A 23,874-nucleotide genomic window follows, 5' to 3' on the forward strand; every position below is an offset into this window, starting at 1 on the left:
GTCAATTCCAAGCATTGAAAATCCCCCCAAAATGTCCTAATATGGATTGAATGCATGCAACTCTGAACACCATTATCGGAACAGCTACACAGATGAAATGACACATCGTTAAATTAATTCCTGCTGCACTCAGATGGTAACCTCATCTATCCCTGTCAAATATGGTTGTCAGTGAGCTAACGGGGCTAATTAGGATGTGCTTCTGAAATGTTAAACCTGATTAGATAGAAAGAAATCAAAGACTGTCTGCTCTCTGTTTTGTCATTTCAATTCAAACAAATACAAGAGTTTTTCTTGCGTGGTAGGGCAAGTTTTTTTTAAAAATCCAAAATAAACAAAGACTGATGTTGAAGTGAATTCCTGAAAGAATGCATGAGTGGAATTGAACAGTATTTCAGTTATACCATGATCTGCTAGCTTATTGTGGGGGGAAAGCCAGACATGACACAGGTCAGACGTTACAACTAAAATCCAAGGAGAGTGAACCCACAATCAGCAGATCCTTGCTTGGCTAAGGGGCAAAACTCTTTACGTCAGAGTAATGTTATCCTACATGACATACATTCTACTGATTCTATCTCATATATCCTTCATGACATACATTCTACTGGTTCTATCTCATATATCCCACATGACATACATCCTACTGATTCTATCTCATATATCCCACATGACATACATTCTACTGATTCTATCTCATATATCCCACATGACATACATTCTACTGCTTCTATCTCATATTTCCCACATGACATACATTCTACTGCTTCTATCTCATATATCCCACATGACATACATTCTACTGATTCTATTTCCTGTCCGTTATGACATACATTCTACTGATTCTATTTCCTGTCCGTTATGACATACATTCTACTGATTCTATTTCCTGTCCTATATGACATACATTCCATTGATTCTATCTCATATATCCCACATGACATACATTCTACTGATTCTATTTCCTGTCCTATGTGACATACATTCTACTGATGCTATTTCCCATCCAATGTGACCTAAATTCTATAGATACGATCAAGGATAACAGCGATGTTTTCCTACAGGACAAGTCTTCAACTGATATAACATGGATAACAGTAACCCAATTACTGGGATCCTCATCCAAGGCTGTTTCCAATCAATGCCAACATTTCTGACAAGCATCATTAATTCAGCAATTATCTGTGTGTAGGGCCAGCAGCCATGCTTGTCCAGACCTTGTCCTGGTGGTGTAAGGACATAGTGAGAGCTGACAGAGTCCGTGTGACTGGCAGGTGGAGGTCATGGACTACCACTGGGAGCTGAGGGCGTGCAGACGGACATTCCTCCCCTCCCCGTGTTTGTAGCAGTTGTTTGGAATGGGTAAGGTGGTGAGGTGAGGTGAAATGGGGTTTAATGTCGCGTCCAAGATTATTGCACTTATATAGCGACGTGCATGCACGTGGCTGCTTGTACTAGTCCGGACTGATGCCGATTTATAGTGCTAGCTCACTGAGATACCATGCCGCAGTTTAACATGAATACCCCACTCAGACACAGTATACTGACTCTGAGCCGACCAGCCCTTGTATTAGCCCCTTAATGCCGAGCGCCAGACAGGGTAACAACAAGTACCATCATTTAACGTCTTTTGCTATGATGCGGTCAGGGATTGAACCCTGGACCTTCTGCTCTCCGGGCGGACGCTCTACCACTAGACCACGGAGGCGGTCTTTGAATTGGTAAAGAGGGACGATCACAGACTTCCATTTCTTTCTTTAGGCCGGCCATTAAAGCTGTTAGGGTTAGGGGCAGGATGGTAATGAAAAACAAATGTTTTATCTTAACAAGCCTAATGAGTGAGTGAGTGAGTTGGGTTTAACGCCGCTTTTAACAGTATTCCAGCTATATCAAGGCGTGTCAGTTAAATGTGGGAGGAAAGCCCCAAGTGATGCAGGTCTCAGACGTTTACCTCCTCGGTGAAACCCATGATCATGGGTATGGTGCTGACAAACCTAGAAACATAATCGGGGCAAACCGGGATTCGAACCCACAATTATAGGTTTCTGGCATGCCCAAGGGACGCAACTCTGCACAGCTAATCGTGGCGCCTTGGACGACTAGGCTACTCATGCCCCCAACAAGCCAAATGTGGGAGGAAAGCCCAAAGAGACGCAGGTCCTTTGTGAACCCCATGACAGGTATGTTACTTACAAAACAAGGATCACAATCTAATCTGGGAATTTAACCCATGAACATACGATCCGGGCATACCAAAGGGACACAACTCTGCACAGCCAATTGCAGCACCGTAGTTAACTGGGTCCCCCATGCCCTCTATTCTTTAACACACAGCAGCAGCAAAAGTACACATAGTGCATCGCCTGAAGATGATGCTATCATCTCTCCATCGGTGAAATGTGTTGGGCAGACTCCATCACACCTGAGCATATCCCTGCACTAACAAATCTGATAGTTCTACTTATATACAGGAGTATAGATTACCAGGAGATGTACTGATACGTACTGGAAGCCATAGTCTGTCACACAGACGCCAATAAAAATATATCCAACACAGCCCATGCAAGTCTATATTGTTTGGCAAGTGTAGAAAATTAAGAGAGAGTCTCTGGCCTCCTTTTTATTTCTTTTTTATTAAGATGATTTAACAACTGATTTTTCTGTAAGATATGTTCATTTCAGAGACTAGATGTTAGTCTATGGAAGCCACCGACATGACAGAATACTGTCAGGACCAATCCTGAGCACTGTGCTGCCACATTGTTTAAAAAGCAGCCCTTGACTGTGCGATGTCACTAACTTATATTTTATTTCTCCTATATCTTGGCATATTTGCCAAGAAAATTATAATTTTTAAAAAAAAAACATCAGCTTGGGATGACAAAAAGAAGAAACAGTTTTTTAAAATCAAATTTATCTAGAAATTCCTTTGTCCTTCAATACATTATATTGATTTTTCTTTATTCATTTCTTTTTTTTTCATTTCTGGGATAGTTAACCTTATAAAAAAGTGCATATATCAATGACAATGCTTTTCCTGTTTACATGAGTGAGTAAGAACAAAACTGTCAGCTGTGTAGTTTAAAATGTTAATGAGGTAAAAGCCCAACACGACCTGCATCCTAGATCTATTTATACTGTTATCTGACAAGATGTGCCCATCTTCATTGCAGAAAGAACAGAATGCCAACTTGGTTGCGGTTGGGGTGGGGTAGGATGGGGAAAAGCTAAAAATGTTACATGACATGTTTTGTCTTGACATTGTTGGTTTTTGAGGGTTTCTTTCACTGCAATCTCTATTGGATGGTTTAATCTCACTTGGGTGGTTATACTTGACCCAGTAGTTAACACATGGAGCTGAAGTAACCTCGGCTATTTGGATCCATCTGCCATGCTGCAAAACAACCAAACTAAACAACCAACTGCACCAGATGTGCATGATCCAGACACCCAGTTTAATACATCCTCTGACACTAGACATCAGACACCCAGGTACATACTCTAGAAACCCAGTTTAATACTCCCTGACACCAGACTTCAGACACCCGGGTACATACTCCAGAAACCCAGTTTAATACTCCCTGACACCAGACTTCAGACACCCGGGTACATACTCCAGAAACCCAGTTTAATACTCCCTGACACCAGACATCAGTTACCTGGGTACATACTCTAGAAACCCAGTTTAATACTCCCTGACACCAGACTCTAGAAACCCAGTTTATTACTCCCTGACACCAGACACCAGACACCCGGGTACATACTCTAGAAACCCAGTTTAATACTCCCTGACACCAGACTTCAGACACCGGGGTGCATACTCCAGAAACCCAGTTTAATACTCCCTGACACCAGACACCAGACACCCAGGTACATACTCCAGAAACCCAGTTTAATACTCCCTGACACCAGACACCAGACACCCAGGTACATACTCCAGAAACCCAGTTTAATACTCCCTGACACCAGACACCAGACACCCGGGTACATATTCTAGAAACCAAGTTTAATACATCACCTGACACCAGACTTCAGACACCCAGGTACATACTCTAGAAACCCAGTTTAATACTCCCTGACACCAGACTCTAGAAACCCAGTTTAATACATCACCCTGACACCAGACTTCAGACACCCAGGTACATACTCCAGAAACCCAGTTTAATACATCACCCTGACACCAGACTTCAGACACCCGGGTACATACTCTAGAAACCAAGTTTAATACTCCCTGACACCAGACTCTAGAAACCCAGTTTAATACATCACCCTGACACCAGACTTCAGACACCCAGGTACATACTCCAGAAACCCAGTTTAATACATACTCTAGAAACCAAGTTTAATACTCCCTGACACCTGACTTCAGACACCCAGGTACATACTCTAGAAACCAAGTTTAATACTCCCTGACACCAGACACCAGACATCTACAGACATCTACAGACATCTACAGACATCTACAGACATCTACAGACAACTACAGACATCTACAGACATCTACAGACAACTACAGACATCTACAGACAACTACAGACATCTACAGACATCTACAGACAACTACAGACAACTACAGACAACTACAGACAACTACAGACATCTACAGACATCTACAGACAACTACAGACAACTACAGACATCTACAGACAACTACAGACAACTACAGACATCTACAGACAACTACAGACATCTACAGACAACTACAGACATCTACAGACATCTACAGACAACTACAGACAACTACAGACATCTACAGACATCTACAGACAACTACAGACAACTACAGACAACTACAGACATCTACAGACAACTACAGACAACTACAGACATCTACAGACAACTACAGACAACTCAGAAGCCCCACTCTCTTCCCCAACCACACAGCTCACAACTGACAATTATATCATATCTTACTTACAACAAGGCTAAAAACATTTGAGCATCTTCCAGTTTGTTCTACAAGATACGGTGTTGCAGCAGATTGAGAGATAAATCTTCCATACATTAACACTGAACCTTCAAGGGACTCAACCAGTACGATGTACGCTGTCTCCTGCTGCTGGAAAGCATTCTTGTCTGAGGAGTTGCTACAAATGTCATTGTGACAAAATATAGTATGATCTTGGGAGGAAACATCGGGTCCAATTAATCATTCTGAGTAGATTTTGTGTTTATTATTCAAACTTGAAGGAGTACACAGGTTTCTGCCTAAACTCAACAAATACAAGTTCAGGTTTGTTTACAAAATCAAAATTAGATTCAAACAAACACCTCCCAAAATGGCTAATGATGTATTTAAGGAAGAGGGGGACACAAGGTTGTGATATTAGGCACTTTGCATGGATTCCAAATTAAGTGCTATCCGCAGTCAATTTTGAAAAAATTTGTTTGTACAAAATAGGTTATTTTTAAAAGTAAACATATTCTGAATTTTCTGAGTTTTTTTAACATTACATTTTTGCATTGCATTAAGTGCAGAAATGAGTGAGTGATTGAGTTGGGTTTAACGCCGCTTTTAACAGTATTCCAGTTATATCGCGGCGTGTCAGCTTAATGTGTGAGGAAAGCCTGAAGTGATGCAGGTCTCAGACGTTTACCACTTTTGTGAAACCCATGGGCACAGGTATGGTGCCGACAAACCTAGAAACATAATCGGGGCGAACCGAGATTCGAACCCACAATCATAGGTTTCTGGCGTGCCCAAGGGACACAACTCTGCACAGCGTATCGCGACGCCTTAGACGACTGGGCCACCCGTGCCCCGATAACATGGGAAGGCGGTGAGCAGGAGACTATTCACCAAGAATGGGCTTCACACATTAATTGCACCCAGTGACCCAGGATCTTTAGCAGGATGTGCTAATTTTCCCTGGAATATGTGGACTATTTAAAAATGTCCCAGTGTAATGTTGTTTCCTTGTTTTACAATGGTAAATAGAAAATATGTTTATTTATTTGTAATATTAGGAAAATTACCTCAAACTAACCATGACAACTTTATTACTGATTTGGCCTCATTGTCAAAATATATTAAGTGTGACATGAGTTGGCCATCCCCTAGCTGATTTCCCATAATACATACACACTTACCACGGAATGAAAGATTATATATATGAATATATTATAATCCCAACCCAATTTGTATCATTCATTACCTAAGGAGAAAGATTTTATATATGAATATATTATAATCCCAACCCAATTTGTATCATTCATTACCTTAGGAGATACATTTCTAGAAATCTTTCTGACAAAAGTGTTCATTTCACAAAGACCAGTTTCTTGACGTCTGCTCACAAAACAATTCTCCATCATCAAGTTCACCAAGTAAAGTAAACCATTTATTTTCGTACATTTCATCACATCGGGACTCGTGCACCTCCCATCGCTGTTGTGTTAGAATTGCTCATTCAATTATTCTCCCAAACGATGAGATAATTGGCACTAAATTGCCCAAGGATATCTCCCTGTTTTACTGGCTTCATAATAAACAAATCTGTCATGCCGCCGAAAGGGACAGGCCAGCTGGCTAGGGGAGATAATCAAGCTGTTATCTTCATACTGACCATCCCCTGTGATAACAGGGTGACAGGACTGACTAAATATTGTGACAGTTCCTTGTTTTACTATTGGGAGGGGGCAGGTGATGATTGGTTAAAATCACTTTCGGAAGTTGAGTAATTGTGGTAATGACTAACTTGTACCCCACCAGAGTTAAGAAATGTACACGATCCAAATTTGTGGGGCATAAATGGACAATGTTTACAAGTATTTGCTAGACATATTGTTTTCTCTTCAAGTAAATGAGAATACATGATAATTTCCTGAGTTCAAGTCAACAATAGAAAGAAGTCACTTCGTAATTGTGCTCATTTCATTTGTCTATGGAGGACACCTATTTATTGTTCAGATGTTCCCAACAAGGATTTTTGTTTCTCAAGAAGGTACATGACATCATCAATAGCTTTGTGATATCATCACTACCTTTATGACATCATCAATAACTCCATGACATCACCAATAGCTCCATGACATCATTCATAGCTTTATGATGTCATCCACTATTGGGAATAACTGAAAATATCTGAGATATAAAGAGATCAGTCTGATGCCTTTTAGACGTATTGCCCCATATTGCCCTGTTTGATTTTAATAAGTCTGCTCCCACAATATGTTTTCAAATTCCAAACTGAACAGGATGATTTCGAAATTTGGACATTTCCTCAATCATTTACAAAATAAAAATCAGGATGCTTAAGAACTGCCCTGTATATGGCCGATTACGTGTTCCTTCATCAAACGAATTAGTTTGAAGAATTACGTTGTTGGCAATCCTCTGGGTGGCGCTACTTTATTTCTATTAGTCACACAGTTCAGATATAAATATCTGCAGTGCCATCCGTGGATTCTCAAAGATATGGAATGTCAACAAAGTCTGGCATATCATCAGGAACTGCATGGCGAAGTCATGCACTGACTCGCTGAGGTCATGCTGCACATACTGACACACTCAGCATAAACAACAGACAAACAAACAAACAAACAAGCACGATGTACCCTACAGCTGTCCAATATGGACTGTCGTACATACAGATATGACGTACCCTACTGGGGTCCAATAAGGACAGTCGTACATACAGATATGATGTACCCTAAAGGGGTCCAATCTAGACAGTCGTGCATACAGATATGATGTACCCTTAAGAGGTCCAATATGGACAGTCGTGCATACAGATATGACGTACCCTACAGGGGTCCAATATGGACAGATGTGCACACAGAATTGATGTACCCTACAGTGGTCCAATATGGAAAGCCATACATACAGATATGATGTACCCTAAAGGGATCCAATCTAGACAGTCGTGCATACAGATATGATGTATCTACGCTACCAGGGTCCAATATGGACAGTCATACATACAGACAAATATGGACCCATCACATCCTGTTCTCATGTCATTATTCTGGTAAATGACGGTGAGATTGGGACCCACATCTACTATGGTCAAGCACCTTCACAACAAATCTATCACAAACCTGACTTTCTGTTTTAACTTATAAATATTTTATTCATAAATATATTTATAGGGACTTATTTATTTAACAACACTTTGAACAATATTTCAGTTATATCACAGCCCGTATTGATGTGATCATATCCCAATCACGACACGACATTGAAGTGATAGTTGGAAAAGAATTTATTCTCATAGATTACATGTGTGTGTCCGTTGCCATGTGCTCTTACCAAATGTCCTTCCGGTACCCTTCTGCGCCTGACCTAACAATATAGTGTTAGCCTTACGACTACTCTTCCCTTCTGCGCCTGACCTAACAATATAGTGTTAGCCTTACGTCTACTCTTCCCTTCTGCGCATGGCCTAACAATATAGTGTTAGCCTTACGACTACTCTTCCCTTCTGCGCATGACCTAACAATATAGTGTTAGCCTAACAACTACTCTTCCCTTCTGCGCCTGACCTAACAATATAGTGTTAGCCTTACGACTACTTTTCCCTTCTGCGCATGACCTAACAATATAGTGTTAGCCTTACGACTACTCTTCCCTTCTGCGCATGACCTAACAATATAGTGTTAGCCTTACGACTACTCTTCCCTTCTGTGCATGACCTAACAATATAGTGTTAGCCTTACGACTACTCTTCCTTTCTGCGCATGACCTAACAATATAGTGTTTGCCTTATGACTACTCTTCCCTTCTGCGCATGACCTAACAATATAGTGTTAGCCTTACGACTACTCTTCCCTTCTGCGCATGACCTAACAATATAGTGTTTGCCTTATGACTACTCTTCCCTTCTGCGCATGACCTAACAATATAGTGTTAGCCTTACGACTACTCTTCCCTTCTGCGCATGACCTAACAATATAGTGTTAGCCTTACGACTACTCTTCCCTTCTGCGCATGACCTAACAATATAGTGTTAGCCTAACAACTACTCTTCCCTTCTGCGCATGACCTAACAATATAGTGTTAGCCTAACAACTACTCTTCCCTTCTGCGCCTGACCTAACAATATAGTGTTAGCCTTACGACTACTCTTCCCTTCTGCGCCTGACCTAACAATATAGTGTTAGCCTAACAACTACTCTTCCCTTCTGCGCATGACCTAACAATATAGTGTTAGCGTAACAACTACTCTTCCCTTCTGCGCATGACCTAACAATATTGTTTTAGCCTAACGACTACTCCCCCTTTTCTTTATTTTGGAGAATGTTAAACACTCCAACTATAACATCAAATGATAAAATTAAACTGTCAGCTTGATGTTGTAGGAAAACCCATTGTAATGTAGGCATAATAAGAATAGTGAATGAGTGCAGTGCTGACAGACCTTAAAACATATACAAGGCAATATGGTGTAAGAATAACTTTCTGGAAAACTAAATTGTGGCACCTTAGATGACTGGGCCACCCATGTTCCCCGGTCATAGTTGAAAGAATTGTGTAAATATTATATGAAAGGTAAACAAGCACTAAATAATCAGATAATAGTGAGTGAGTGAGTGAGTGAGTGAGTGAGTGAGTGAGTGAGGTGACATTGCACCCATTGTGATTCGAACGTCACTTCGGCGTGACGAGGGAACGCTTTAGCCACTAGGCTACCCCACCACCCCTAATCAGATAATACACAAACCATATGTCTAGGATAAATACTTCCAGGTAGCAGTCCAACATTTCACTATTACCCCCACATTCTATCCCCTATTCACCCCCAGTACCTTCCTCACCCATGCCCAACCCCCTTCCCCCGCCCCACCCCACCCAGGATTCCCTACACAGTCACTCATATCATTCACAGCAGGAAATGTTCAAGTCTCTCTCTGTCAGGCAAACACATCCAGTGACCTCTGCTATATTTGAATTTCATCATTAGGAATAAACACTGCGCTCATTTTCGTAAATATTGGAAGGGCGTGAGTAGTGAGATTCTCTCCCATATGCACAGCGCCCCCTAGAGAGAGTGACTTCCTGGCTATCTGAGAGTTCATGAAGTAAATATTTAGATGAAATGTGGTAATAGGCGTTTCTCATTTCGGGTTGTCTCTTTTAATTTTGCTAAATGTATGACAGGGATGCAGTTCACATGATAAACTTGTAAAGTTTGAGTGCAGAATTGGTTAAAGGAACAGCATCAAAAGCTTTTCAAAGTCATGTTTTTATCAGATCGTCTTCATTCTACTGGTACCATTTTACCAATCTGAACACCCACGGTGTTCTATCCATCGTCTCACTGTTTCAGATTTCTGAACCTTGTGGTTTCTTAGAGGAAGGTTCTTTTGATTTTTTAATAACATAAAAAAAAAATATTTTGTTTATTTGAAAACCATGAATAAGGTGCTCATTCAGTCCTAGTGAGCTAAAAAATATTTGAAAAGACTCAATGGATTTTGTTGCTGTAAAAAAAATAAAATTTGAGTCACAGTTATCTGTGATTTTGTTACATTCCTTTTGTTTCTTTTTAGAACATGTAAATTCCTTGCAAACCTAAGACATTGTGCGCTTTCATTTTTTTATCCAAAAAGTTCATTTGCATCATTGCTCATTGTTTTACACAGCTGAGACACTGCAGATGTGATGTTAAATTGTGGTTCATGCATTCAATTTTAATAATTGTGGTGGTCATTATTGGTCAACATGTGCAGATTCAAACCAGAACCTTTGGTGGGACAGGCAAACACACAACCCGCTAGGCTACTTAACTATTTATCAATATTTACTCCTTAAATTTAAAGAACATACCTCAATATAGAGGGATTACTTCATGGAGTCTTGAGCAACTTCAAATTCACAAACCCTGATAATGAACAAGCCTGCCCTGATAGTTTCCATACAACAAACCACAGCTGGCACATGTTTTCGCACATTTCTAATTCTTCAAATAAAACAAATTATAACTATCAAAATCAAGTGGAAACAAATGAAAACAATCTTAATTCAGCGACAAAACGCTTTCACTGTGAAGGCCTTAAAAGACTATATTGTTCATAGAACATTCTTCAACAATAAATAGTTTTAGGCAAATAGCGTTACATGATTCATGACACACCTTAACATCAACCATATAATTTCTATAAACATTCTCAAATAGTGTTTCCAAAGGTCTTTGATTTGCCATGAAAAAAACCAAAAAAACAAACATTAAACACCCATAGGCCTCATCCCAGATGAAGATGGTGATTTGATGAAACTGTCTTCACTGTTCTCCTTAACATTCCCCATACTTCCTGTTGCTGAGGAGTAAACGACTGGCTTGTGTTTAGTCTGTTTTGTTAATGATAGCAGAAGAATAAACTATCCTTTTTTTCAAGGAGAGCTCTATGCAGGTGGAAATAACTCTGCTCCCAGGCAAAATCTGCACGTACACATGCTGGCATGACATAGTTCACCTCTGATGAAACATCCAGGATTATCTTGCGCATTACAATCATATGATTGATACTCATTTGCTGCCACAACTAATTTTGGAGTTCAGTTCGAATGACAAATTGCTAAACCTAGTTTTCCAATCAAATACTCTTATTATATGCATGAGTGAGTGAGTGATTGAGTTGGGTTTAACGCCGTTTTTAACAGTATTCCAGTCATATCGCGGCGTGTCAGCTTAATGTGGGAGGAAAGCCCGAAGTGATGCAGGTCTTAGACGTTTACCACTTCGGTGAAAACCACGAGCACGGGTATGGTGCCGACAAACCTGGAAACATAATCGGGGTGAACTGGGATTCGAACCCACAATCTTATATGCATGAAACAGTGATGCATTATGATCTGGCTCATCGTGTCTCATACTGGGGAATACCTCTTGTGGGACTTCCCTCCTCCCCTTGTCGTAATACTGAAGAAAAATCTTTCCAGCTAAAAGCTCATTAATAACAATCTCCTGATTCAGTCTAAACTACTTGTCTTTGATATATCGAGGACTTCTATTATGAGGCTGCTTTTTTTAAATAGATTTCTTCCAAACTCGGATTATTTTGATGATGAGAAAATCCTTGCAGACCAGCAGATTAAGTCAACATTCAGGAAAATCGTTCAAATTGTGGCCCAAGCACCAAAACTTGCATGGGTGCTCCTGTTGGACTACTTGTTTGAAAATGTCTGTTAGCCACCCATTAGACAATTCATACTCTAAAATGGCAGCCAGTTTCCAAGATGGTGCACATTTTTAAAAAACCCATACAATCTTTGCTATTAAGTTTGACTGGTTATTCAGATTTAAACAAGCATGAAATACTCATATCCCCTGCCAATATGACATGTCCGGTTGTGTGCAAGGGAAAACATATTGTACGGTTTTCAAGATCTGCTCTGGAAACGAGCACTCTCGCCATTTTCAGTCTAAGTCAAAGTCGTTGCCATGGAAACTTGAAATTAAAAAATATAGTCCCAAACTATCAAAATGCACCAGTTCACCACTAGACCTATCTGTGTGCCAAGTTTGGTGAAGATATCTTTCATGCTTTTTTACTTCTGCTCCGGAAACGGACAGATGGACAGACGGATGTATGGACAGCAGCCATTCCAATATCCCCCTTCCACTTGGTGGCGGTGATGGTGACATTACTTCCAAGACAAGAATAAAGTGGTATGTATCATAATAACATGGAGATATTGTACACTGGATGATCAATGATGCCGTGATGTGGAAAAAAGGCAATTTCCTTCTCGGGGCAATATCTGGAGACCTTCGCAACATTAACCCAAGGAAGAAATTTTAAATTAAGCAGAAAGGTTTCATGCCTACCTTATCCAGGAACCATCCAGGCCCAAACCCAGAGTTGTCGTGACCAATCCGCAACCTCTCCAGGCGACCAAGACGTGGACATTCAACAATGAATTCATCCCTCCTGAAAGTTAACGCACAAGCCATGAAGGTATCAGTTCATAAGTTACAACATATTCATCTGAATGTTTCTTCAAATTAAATAAGGGCACATTATTGTGTGATTATACAACATGCTCACTAAATCAGTCACTGATCTTCATACAGGGAAGCCAAATATAGTTGTAATATTAAAAAGACAATCCTAATGTCAGACGTAGTCACATCTAATGTCAATCCTAATGATGTCAAACTAATGTCAATACAAGAGTCAATCCCAATATCAAAACTAATGTCAATCCTAAAGTTATGTCTGATGTCCAACCTAATATCAATCTTAATGTCAATCCTGTCTTACTAATGTCAAGCCAAGAGTTAATCCAAATGTAAATCCAAAAATCAATCCTTCTATCAATCCTAAAGTCATGTCTGAAGTCAGACCTAATATCAATACTAACGTCAATACTAACGTCGATACTAACGTCAATCCTAATGTCAATCCCAATGCCAATCCTAATATCAATCCTACAGTCAGACCTAATAACAATCCTAATGTCAATCCTGATGCCAATTCAAATATCAATCCCAATGTCAATCCCAATGTCAATCCTAATGTCAATCCCAATGCCAATCCTAATATCAATCCTACAGTCAGACCTAATAACAATCCTAATGTCAATCCTGATGCCAATTCTAATGTCAATCCCAATGCCAATCCCAATATCAATCCTAATGCCAATCCTAATGTCAATCCTACAGTCAGACCTAATAACAATCCTAATGTCAATCCTGATGCCAATTCAAATATCAATCCCAATGTCAATCCCAATGTCAATCCTAATGTCAATCCTACAGTCAGACCTAATAACAATCCTAATGTCAATCCTGATGCCAATTCTAATGTCAATCCCAATGTCAATCCCAATGTCAATCCCAATGTCAATCCTAATGCCAATCCTAATGTCAATCCTACAGTCAGACCTTAAATAATCCCAACATCAATCCTGATGCCAATTCTAATATCAATCCCAATGTAAATCCTAATGTCAATCCCAATGTCAATCCTAATGTCAATCCTACAGTCAGACCTAATAACTATCTTAATGTCAATACTATTATCAATCCTAATGTCAATCCTGAAGTCCCTCCTGGTGTCAATCCAAAGGCTAACTCACTTTCCTCTCTCGAAGTTGTTTTTCTTTGCCTTCCTGAGTGGTCTCTCTCCTGAATCTCCATTCTCTCCAAACATGGTCAGGTAGACATTGGCATCGGTCCCTGCACCTTTGACGTTGCCAGTGAACACAGTCACCTTGTACTTGGCCACTGGTGGAAGAAGGGAGATTATTCACATCAAGCGTTAGGTGTGACATTATCAGCACCGGGGAAAAACATTACTTAATAATCATGATAAGAGGAGTTATCTCCCTTGTCTTCAGCTCCAACTCTCGTAACACACACCCCATGATCTGACAATAAACCCTCACCCACACCATGCAAAAACATAGACTCACAATAGTCTCACAATCAACACCAACAAAGTGACACGAAAAAATTATACATTAAACTGGGGGAGGCAGCAAAGTATGACACAGTCCTAAGACCAACGTCCCCTCCACCTCCTCCCCCTTATAATGAATGACCAGTCCCTAAATTCTAGGATGGATGTTTTGTTTGTCAGTTTGTTGTTTAACACAGCACTCAGCAATATTCCAGCTATATGACGGCAGTCTGTAAATAATCGAATCTGGACCAGACAAAATCGGTGATTCACACCATGAGCATCGATCCACACAATTGGGATAGGATGGCATGTTTCAATCAAGTCAGTGAGCCTGACCACCCGATCCTGTCACCTCTTACGACAAGCATAGTCGCCTTTTACAGCAATCATGGGTTGCTGAAGATCTATTCTGATCCGGATCTTCACAGGTGTCTAGAATGGTAATGATACTTATCAAACTATTAAATTACTATTACAATAGTTGTACCTATATCACAAAACATCTCAAAAGTGGCCTTTTAGTCCTGCACCATGACCGTGGAATATATTTATTTTATGAAAAAATAATCTAGAAATGCATACAAAAGCAAGTCTAGCCAGCTTAAGCTAGCTCTATTCTGAAATAAATCAGCATAGGGAATGTTTTTTTATTTTTAGAGTCAAGAATGATATTGTGTAATATAAGATTTCCGAGACTAAATGTTAGACTAGTGGCCTATTAGCCTATTGCAATACCACTGCAGTTGTAAACATGGCCCCTATGGTCTGCCCTATGTTAACTGATGGAACTGCCCTCCCCTCCTCAGCAGGTGCCCCCATGATGCTGACAGTGGTTGAAGCATGGGTAAAATCTACTCCTGACACTTACTTTTCCTGATGGCCATGGGGTCTCGACTGCCGATGAGGTCACGCGAGATGGAGCCGTCGCCTTCATCTTTAGCCAGCCACTGACCACAGGGGAAGAAATATTTCCACTTTGGGTTGTTGAGGTCAGTCACGACTACCTGGAACAAGATGATTAATTTGTGATGACTATTTTATTTTATCTTTTATAAGTTGTAGCAGGATCACGAATGCGTTAGGTTTTAAAACCCTAACAAGGGATGCAGAAAACCCCACGTACTCCGAGTGATCCTGCTTCAACGAATTTATCTTACCAACATGTTTGAACATAACATTGAAAAAGAATTCAAAAAAATTCAAAATTGACAGAAAACAGCAGTTCAATTGAGCTGAGGTTAGTTTGCACTATGCCACGTGACTTTCATTGACTCGGAAAAAGTGTGCGGCTTTTTGCTTTGAAGCAGGGTATAAGGGATTTATTCTGTCTCTCAGAAATACACATGCAGCCAGATTTGCTCGTGGCAGGGTATTTTAGATTAATCCCCCGCTGAGAAATTTATTCCCCTCCAAGCGGGTTATATGGTATTTTATCAAGATCACGTGGACAAATGAGACCTCATCATTCTGACATGGAGGTATGATAAATGGTTTTGTTAGTTTTATTCAACAGTCTGTAATACTCCAGCTATGTTGATGACAGACCAAAGATTTGAGGCGACTCTTGGATCTAAACAGACAGCCTGCAGATCCTGGAATGGCCAAGGGATGCAACTCTGCACAGAAAGAGATAACAGTGCCTTAGACAGCTGGGCAGCCTTAAACTGGCACCATCATAGCCTATTCTTACAATGAAGAAGTTTCAAACAGTTTAAAGTCACACAATCCATTTCTAATAACATCCACATTAGGCTTAAAAAAATAAAAGAATTTGTTCTCAAGCAATGGTTTTTAAAAATATAGCGTGAGTCTTTTTGGGGGGTTTGTTCAAACTGGTATGTATTTAACAACCTGGAAAAGGGCCTCCCTACATAAATGTATTCCTTCATGAGTAAAATACTGGGATATAGTATTGGACTACCCTTGGAATATTTAATGATTTTTTTTTTTTTTTACTAAATGAAAATTAAAATGAAACATGCGGCGAACTTTGTGATGATGCGGGCAGTGCCTGAGAACCAAGACCATTTTTTTTTTAGCCTTATTTAAAAAATGGATGAGAGACAAAGGGGGACAACTCACCCTCTCTAGAAACCAGCCTGCTGCAAGGCCCGTGTTGTCGTGCTCCACCCTGAGTTTGGTGAGTGGACCGACACAGTTGGAGCTGACGCGGAAGGAATTGCTGCTGTTGCGTTTAAATGTTGACTTCACATTGCTCCGTAGATGGAACTTCCCGGTAGCACCAGTTTTGCCAAATATTTTCACAAATACATTAGCATCAGTACCAGCTCCTCTCTTGTCTCCCGTCACCGTGACGATCTCGTATTCTACAGGAGAGAAGAGCGTTAATATACCTACAGTTACACCCAGGAGGTGATGACACATGTGGCGTGACACGGATGAACACGTTTCGTTGCACAAACCCTACATGCAAAGGCAAACTACCTGTCAAACAAACCTGGAACACCCAAAGCATGCACGGCACCTCTTTTCACAAAAGCATATATGCACATCTCCAACACATGTTACCAAACTGACTATTTTTCACTGATTCATTTTGATTATTTTTCTATAGTTAATACTTTCAAAATACAAATTAGTTTTGAATTTAAATCCCATTTATTTCCATCACACATCTATTTGTCCACCATTTTGTGTGAAGCAAACGCAAGTGACACGAGAGGTGGAATCTGACTGGTCCATAGGAAAGGCTTAGAAGGGACATAACTTGTATATCATATCATATATATATTGTAATACTTTCAGTCCAAGTTCCAGTTTATGTCAGTTGGGTTAAGTGTTTTGGAGAAAGGCTTTGGTTCTAGATTCCGTGAAACCTGTTTGACTCCTGTGTTGTTCATCTTCCCGAGGCAAAAGCGTTATCGACTATAAAAGTCCAGTTTCCATCCTTGCCGAACTAGGCTGGTATTATGGAGTTTCATTTTGGCTGGACTAATGAGTCTATGCATAGTCCAATCAAAATCGCGCACTGAATCCGGTTCGTTAACTGTCGTGCAGATTTCGGTCAATTTTGCAAAGCATGTGCACAGCCAACTCGCTGTCAGCAGATATTTTCCAAACCTTATCATGTTTTTAATCAAGGTGCTCACGTGATTTGATGCATTTCGCAATGTAAGACCTGTTTTATCACAATAAAGATCTTGATTATTGATCAGATCGTCCTGACTGGGCACCACCATTTTGTGTGAAGCAAACGCAAGTGATACGAGAGGTGGAATCTAATTGGTCCATAGGAGAGGCTAAGACGGGACATAACTGGTAATAGCCACTGGTGGCGCTACGATCGAGCCCAGTAATTCCAGCCAAGTTCGGCAAGGGTGGAAACTGGACTTTTTAAAAGTCAGTTAACTCTCTTGCCTCGGGAAGATGGTGTGGTTGGGAGGTGGGTGAAAGAGTATCTGAGGTTTCACATGCTTTTAGCAGTAACTCATCAACTTCACAACAGGGGACACAACACAATGGTTCGCTACCCTGGGGAAAACTGAACCTGGCATACAGCATGAAAGGCCAACACGTCAACTGCTAGACTAAATTAACATATATATTTGAAGGGAAAGGCTAACTGAGCAAGACTTGATTAGAACAAGCTTGCAAACGTAAGAAGACAAATTTACCTGTTTTGGAGGCAACTTGTGGGAAGAGTTGTCGCGACGTCTTTCCATCTGTGTGGTAGTACGACAACCACTGGCCACAGTGGAACACCCATTGCTTCTTGTTCTTTGTGTTCAAAATTTTCACTTTCTCTAAAAACCAGCTCTGTTCCCTGCTGGTTCCGGAATGCTGGGAAGAAAAGGTTTTGTTCACATTAACATTAACAACAACATGACAGGCCACTTTTTATTTTGAAACAAATTTTTTTTAAAATGTGAAAATAAAAATAAATAAAAAATATTTATTGGCCAATAATATAGAGCAAGAAACTCAATGACATTATTACCAAGGTAGTGGATTGCTGTGTATTCTAACTACATTCTCAACCCCCTTGGGAGTATATGTTTTGATATGTTAGGCTATTGAAAAAATAGTCTTGGTTCTCATAAAGTTTGCTGCATGTTTTCATTTTTATTTCCATTTAACAAAAAAAATATCCTAATACTCAAAAACAATGTGATCCAATAAAACATGCAGTTACTTCCCTTTACATGTCATGGCGGCAATAGGAGTTGTATGCTTGTTTATGTATGGAGGCCCTGTCCCAGGTTGATGGTACACAACTGTTTCTTTGGTTACATACTAGTCTGAACATGCAAAAAAAAAACAACACTGCCTGCCCGCTCCATATTTGCAAAAGTCATCGCCTGAGAACCAATTCTTTTTTTTTTTGCCTTACATATCTAAACTTGTACATGACGCACATTGAAACAAGAAGATCATACAACCTCTATACTTTGTTATATGAGTAGTGCTTTATATGACAGTCAGCAATATACCGATCTCATTAAAATCAGATCTTTGTTCTCGCTGTTGCTAGACAAAGATCTGAGGACATCCCATTAAGGGTCACGTCAGATCGACCTTTCATCCAACGAATCAGAGCTTTGCTTACCAGACCATGAAAGTGACAGTCAGAATGTGTTTTCCAATCATGCAACCACAAAATATTTAAAACGGGGTATTCCGAACGACAGTTACGGGTTTTATGATTATATCCATACAATCTAGGCCATCTATAAGTCATTCCAGAATGTTCTTCTTATCAGTCTAAATTTTTTTAATCAAGAATACATCAAAATATGTTTCGAAGCGAAGTCGCCAGTTTGAAATTAGTATCATAAAGCTCGAGAAAGCTGCCTTCTGATTGGCTAATGTCGATTTCTTGTCAGTCATTTCAGTGGTCGGTCAAAGTTCGCAAAAGGTCGTTCTCACGTGACCCGTAATGGGATGTCCACAGATCTGTAGCGGTAGCGAAAACTAAGATCTGATTTTAATTAGATTGGCAATATACCAGCTGTATTAAGGCAGCCTGTCAATGATCCAGTCTGGGCCAGACAAACCAGGTGTCGATATAATGAGCAACAACTCATTCCATCTCGAGCATAGGTAACTGGGAACCAGTTCAACCCTGGAATCCTATGGGGATCAACAAATTAGAACCAGACTGGTGTTTTTGTTGCACCAAGTTTAGTTATATTGGGTGATTTTGACAAGACTTTTTCTTACCTCCATAACAATAGACTTGATATCTCCGATATTTGGCCCCTTGACCTTGAACATGTGGGTCGTGCCCTTGCTGAAGTTGAAGGACACTGCATTGTTGGACCTGACAGATCCCGCTTTCTTTGTCAGTCGATGTTTGGGAAACTTACCCTTCGTGCCAGTCATTTTTAGATATACCTGGAAAAATGGTAACAGTCTGACATATACTTTTATCCTCATTACACTAAGAATGTCCCATGTACTCATGTTATGAAATTAATTTTAGAATCATTTTTGAGTGAGTTTGGTTTTACGCCGCTTTTAGAAATATTCCAGCAATATCATGGCGGGGGACACCAGAAATGGGCTTCACACATTGTTCCCATGTTGGGATTCGAACCCAGGTCTTTGACATGACAAGTGAACGCTTTAACCACTAGGCTACCCGACCGCCCCTCAACATGATGGAAGTCATGGTCATATGGATAAATTTCAACTCAAAGAGTTGTTTTTTTAGCATGAAAACATTACTTTATTATGCATTAGGGATGAAGTACTATATTTATATGGAAATAGAAAAGATTCACTTGGGTGAAATATAACATCATCTCACCTTGGCATCGGTACTGGCTCCCTTCTCCATCCCCGTGGTAACGAACACCTTGTACTGGATGTCCCCCTTCTGTGGTGTGACAGAACGACGAAGACCAAGGCTGCTGCTGCTGCTGCTGCGGACGATGCTGTTCCTCTGGAACAATCATACCAAATATGGTAAAAAACATGTTAACCATTGCTGAGGATATCTGCAGGTCTACATTCAGAGCATGAAACTTTTTTGAAGAAAGATTAAATCATCAAAACTTTAAAAATACTTTCAAATTAAAAAAGAATCAGGTCAATGTGCATTCTATTGTGTTAAGCACTCTTATTCCAACATTCCAGGAAAAATCCCAAGAAAAATGCATCAATCTTGGTCCAACTCTTCCCACACTTGCCAATTTCCCCCGTCCTTTAGTACAGATTTGTTACCTGACCCTAAATAGATTTAGCACACTCGAAACGACAAACAGTCATATATTTTAAAATTATTTAATTTAAATGAAACACTGATTTGAAGACATGTTTTAACTGCCAGGTGTACTGACCTGCAGCACTAAAAGATACCATCCAGGCAACTTATCAACATTCCCGATTTCAAAACACTAATTGCTGAATAGAAACACATTAAACACACACCTTTAGACCTTACCCTTCTTGTTGTAAGTCTATGTTAAAGTATGGGACTTACGATCACCTTAGCGTTAAAATTAATTTGTGAAACAGTATTATTATTAAACATATTTTATTGTCCAAAAAGACAAAGGGATTGGGCACAAGTGCAGCACTTATTACCACCTTCTCCCTCAGTATGAGAGTTACGATCGATCATCTTAGTGCCAAGATCAATTTGTGAAACGGTATGGGAGTTACGATCGATCGTCTTCGTGCCATGAATTTGTGAAATGGTATGCGAGTTATGATCATCATAGCGCTAAGATCAAATTGTGACACCATATGTGAGTTACGATCAATCATCTTAGCGCTAAGATCAATTTGGGACATGTTATGGGAGGTACGATCGATCATCTTAGCACTAAGATCAATTTGTGACACGGGGCAATATGTATTGCACCAAAGGCAACCCATTTCATGGAGCATCATATGCACAAGCTCTTTCAGAAGACTTACCGTAAAAGGTGACTATGCTTGTCGTAAGAGGCGACTAACGGGATCGGGTGGTCAGGCTCACTGACTTGGTTGATGCATGTCATTGATCTCAATTGCGTGGATCTATGCTCATGATATTAATCACTGGATTGTCTGGTCCAGGCTCTATTATTTACAGACCGCTGTCATACAGCTGGAATATTGCTGTGCAGCGTTAAACAACAAACCAACGAACCAACCAATCAGAAAGCTTATTTTTTGTTCTACTTGTGTAGACGTACCTGTCTGCGGAGAGCATCAAGCTGAAGAGTCCCGAACCTCCTCTCAAAATACTCCACAAGGTGAGGGTCGTTCAGGGGGGTGTAGTTGGGGAGGGGGTAGCTCTTGCCGCCATCCGGCACGGGGTACCCCAAGGAGGAGTTCATGAAGGCCTCTGTCTTCCTGGCTGAAGAATGGAAAAAATGACTGGGTAGATATTGTATGTGGATGATCCATTACAGACAGCGTAACGGTAATCTTTTGGGATCATACTGGTGATCTTAGCATCAGGACTATTGTAATGGCAATACCTTAACTAAGACTTACAACAGATCCCATTACAGGCCACGTCAGAAGGACTTTTCGTGAACTTTGACTGACCAATGAAATGACTTACGAGAAGACAACATTAGCCAATCAGAAAGCAGTTTTCTTGCGCTATACAGTACAAGTTTCAAACGGGCATTCTTAGCATTAGGACTAATTGTAATGGCAATACTTTAACTAAGACTTAGTTGTTTCTGCTAAGATCACTTTGTGCAAATGGACCCTGATATTGTATCCAAGTTGCTTCATCCAGGAATCCTCTCAGGGAGACAAGCACGGAGTCCTGTGGACCTATTCTGCATAGGAATCTTCACAAGGAGTGTTTTTCAACCTATCAAACCTGAGATATTTTGTGCATGAGATGACTCCTCACCTGCAAAGGGGGCGAACCTGGAGACGGATGTATCGTGAGTGTATCGGCTGTAGACAGCATCTGTGTGTGTTCCACCATTCCCGTAGGTGTAGGAACTCCGCCGAACTGGGGCTGCAACACGAGAAGATTTTACCTTCATAGCTGATACGTTCTGGATTCAGTGGTCCTGCAGTCGCTGCAGCCATAATGCATTCAGAAGTTTTCACTTTGCTCCGCAAGCTGAGAAGCTAGATATTCTGTCTGTTGCTACTACAATCATGTCATTTATCCATCTTTACAACACTATTTTGGGGCCTTCATTTTCAACAGATTTCAAGGCGATTATCATTGATTATTAGCTTTGTTACTTGACCCTAAATAGATTTAGCACACTCAAAGCCACAAACAGACATGTATTTTACAAGTACTTAATATAAAGGAAACAGTGACTTCCAAATCAGAAGTATGGGACTTACGATCACCTTAGCGTTAAAAGTAATTTGTGAAAAGGTATTAGATTTACAATCGATCATCTTAGCGCTAAAATCAAATTGTGAAACGGTAAGGGAGTAATGATCCATCATCTTAGTGCTTTGATCAATTTGTGAAATGGTATGAGTTATGATTGATCACCTTAGTGCTAAGATCGATTTATGAAAGGGTATTGGAATTACGATCGATCACCTTAGTGCTAAGATCAATCTGTGAAATGGTATGAGAGTTACGATTGATCACCTTAGCACTAAGCATGCTAAGATCAATTTGTGAAATGGTATGGGAGTTACGATTGATCACCTTAGTACTAAGATCAATCTGTGAAATGGTACGGGAGTTACGATCATCTTAGCGCTAAGACATAGAGCCCTGTATATAATCAAGTCTGGACCAGACACACCAGTGAGTGACCAACCATTCATGTCATCAGGGTACGATGTCAAGCAATCACATAAGTCACCAAGTCTGCCCACAAAATCCAATTTCAAGTTCTTGGGACCTATTCTAATCTGGGTCCCCTATGAGTAGAAGTTACAACAAGAATTTCTTCCTGACTGTAACTTTCTTGACCAACATTAAAAGGCGAAAACTGAGCGACTCAAACATTTTTTAACAGTGGGTTGTCAGCCATTGTTAGTGCAACCTTGCTGTCCATTTCTACATCAACCTGTGCAAGTGATGGAAGACAATGTCGGAAGCAAGGAACTTCAAAGGATGTCTAAAATTACTTAACTACATGCTTTATTGTGTATTTTAGTTGCATAGCAACCATCCTTACTGCTAGGAGATGACAATCATTATTTATTTTTATCTGTTTATAGCCAATGTTGATTGATAAAAACGACGCCAGTATGGTATTCTTCAACATGTAGATGTAATAAAAAGCAGTGTTCCAGCGTTCTACAAAGCGTTCCTGCTGTAATGGCATGATGAGACCGCTGCATAATGTTCATTACACACGAAGGTAAATCTGTTCATCAATATTTTTTTTTAATTCCCTGTAAACACATAATCTGTATGTTTTCAACCATTGCATCTTTAAAATGTTTAAACAAAACATGAATTAAAGAAATCAAATCTTTTTCAGAAATTTAAATGTTCTTTTTCAAAGTAAATCAAATACTGGGTATGAGCCTTGACCATCTTGGAGTGCAGCAAAGGCAGTGATCGATTGGTTGTAAATTTTTTATGAAGTAGCCAATAAGAAAAGTAAAAAACACAATCTCAGG

At 40.1% G+C, this 23,874-nt stretch overlaps 1 protein-coding gene across 3 annotated transcripts in view; it reads right to left on the bottom strand.

Annotated features, from left to right (window-relative positions):
* The window catches only part of LOC124117576 (lipoxygenase homology domain-containing protein 1-like), a 116,715-nt gene that overhangs the window by 83,494 nt on the left and 9,347 nt on the right, over positions 1 to 23,874 (bottom strand). For all 3 annotated transcript variants that reach the window (XM_048385527.1, XM_048385526.1, XM_048385525.1), the window contains exons 3-11: positions 22,172 to 22,282; positions 21,495 to 21,658; positions 20,120 to 20,254; positions 19,531 to 19,704; positions 17,985 to 18,150; positions 16,432 to 16,676; positions 15,218 to 15,353; positions 14,024 to 14,171; positions 12,771 to 12,873 (exon numbers count right to left, since the gene is read on the bottom strand). In XM_048385527.1, the coding sequence (XP_048241484.1) occupies positions 12,771 to 12,873; positions 14,024 to 14,171; positions 15,218 to 15,353; positions 16,432 to 16,676; positions 17,985 to 18,150; positions 19,531 to 19,704; positions 20,120 to 20,254; positions 21,495 to 21,658; positions 22,172 to 22,282 (1,382 nt within the window). The remainder of the gene's footprint in view (positions 1 to 12,770; positions 12,874 to 14,023; positions 14,172 to 15,217; positions 15,354 to 16,431; positions 16,677 to 17,984; positions 18,151 to 19,530; positions 19,705 to 20,119; positions 20,255 to 21,494; positions 21,659 to 22,171; positions 22,283 to 23,874) is intronic.

This window comes from Haliotis rufescens, unplaced genomic scaffold, assembly GCF_023055435.1.
Source record: "Haliotis rufescens isolate VD_foot unplaced genomic scaffold, xgHalRufe1.0.p SCAF_6, whole genome shotgun sequence".
Classification (NCBI taxonomy): Eukaryota; Metazoa; Mollusca; class Gastropoda; order Lepetellida; family Haliotidae; genus Haliotis; species Haliotis rufescens.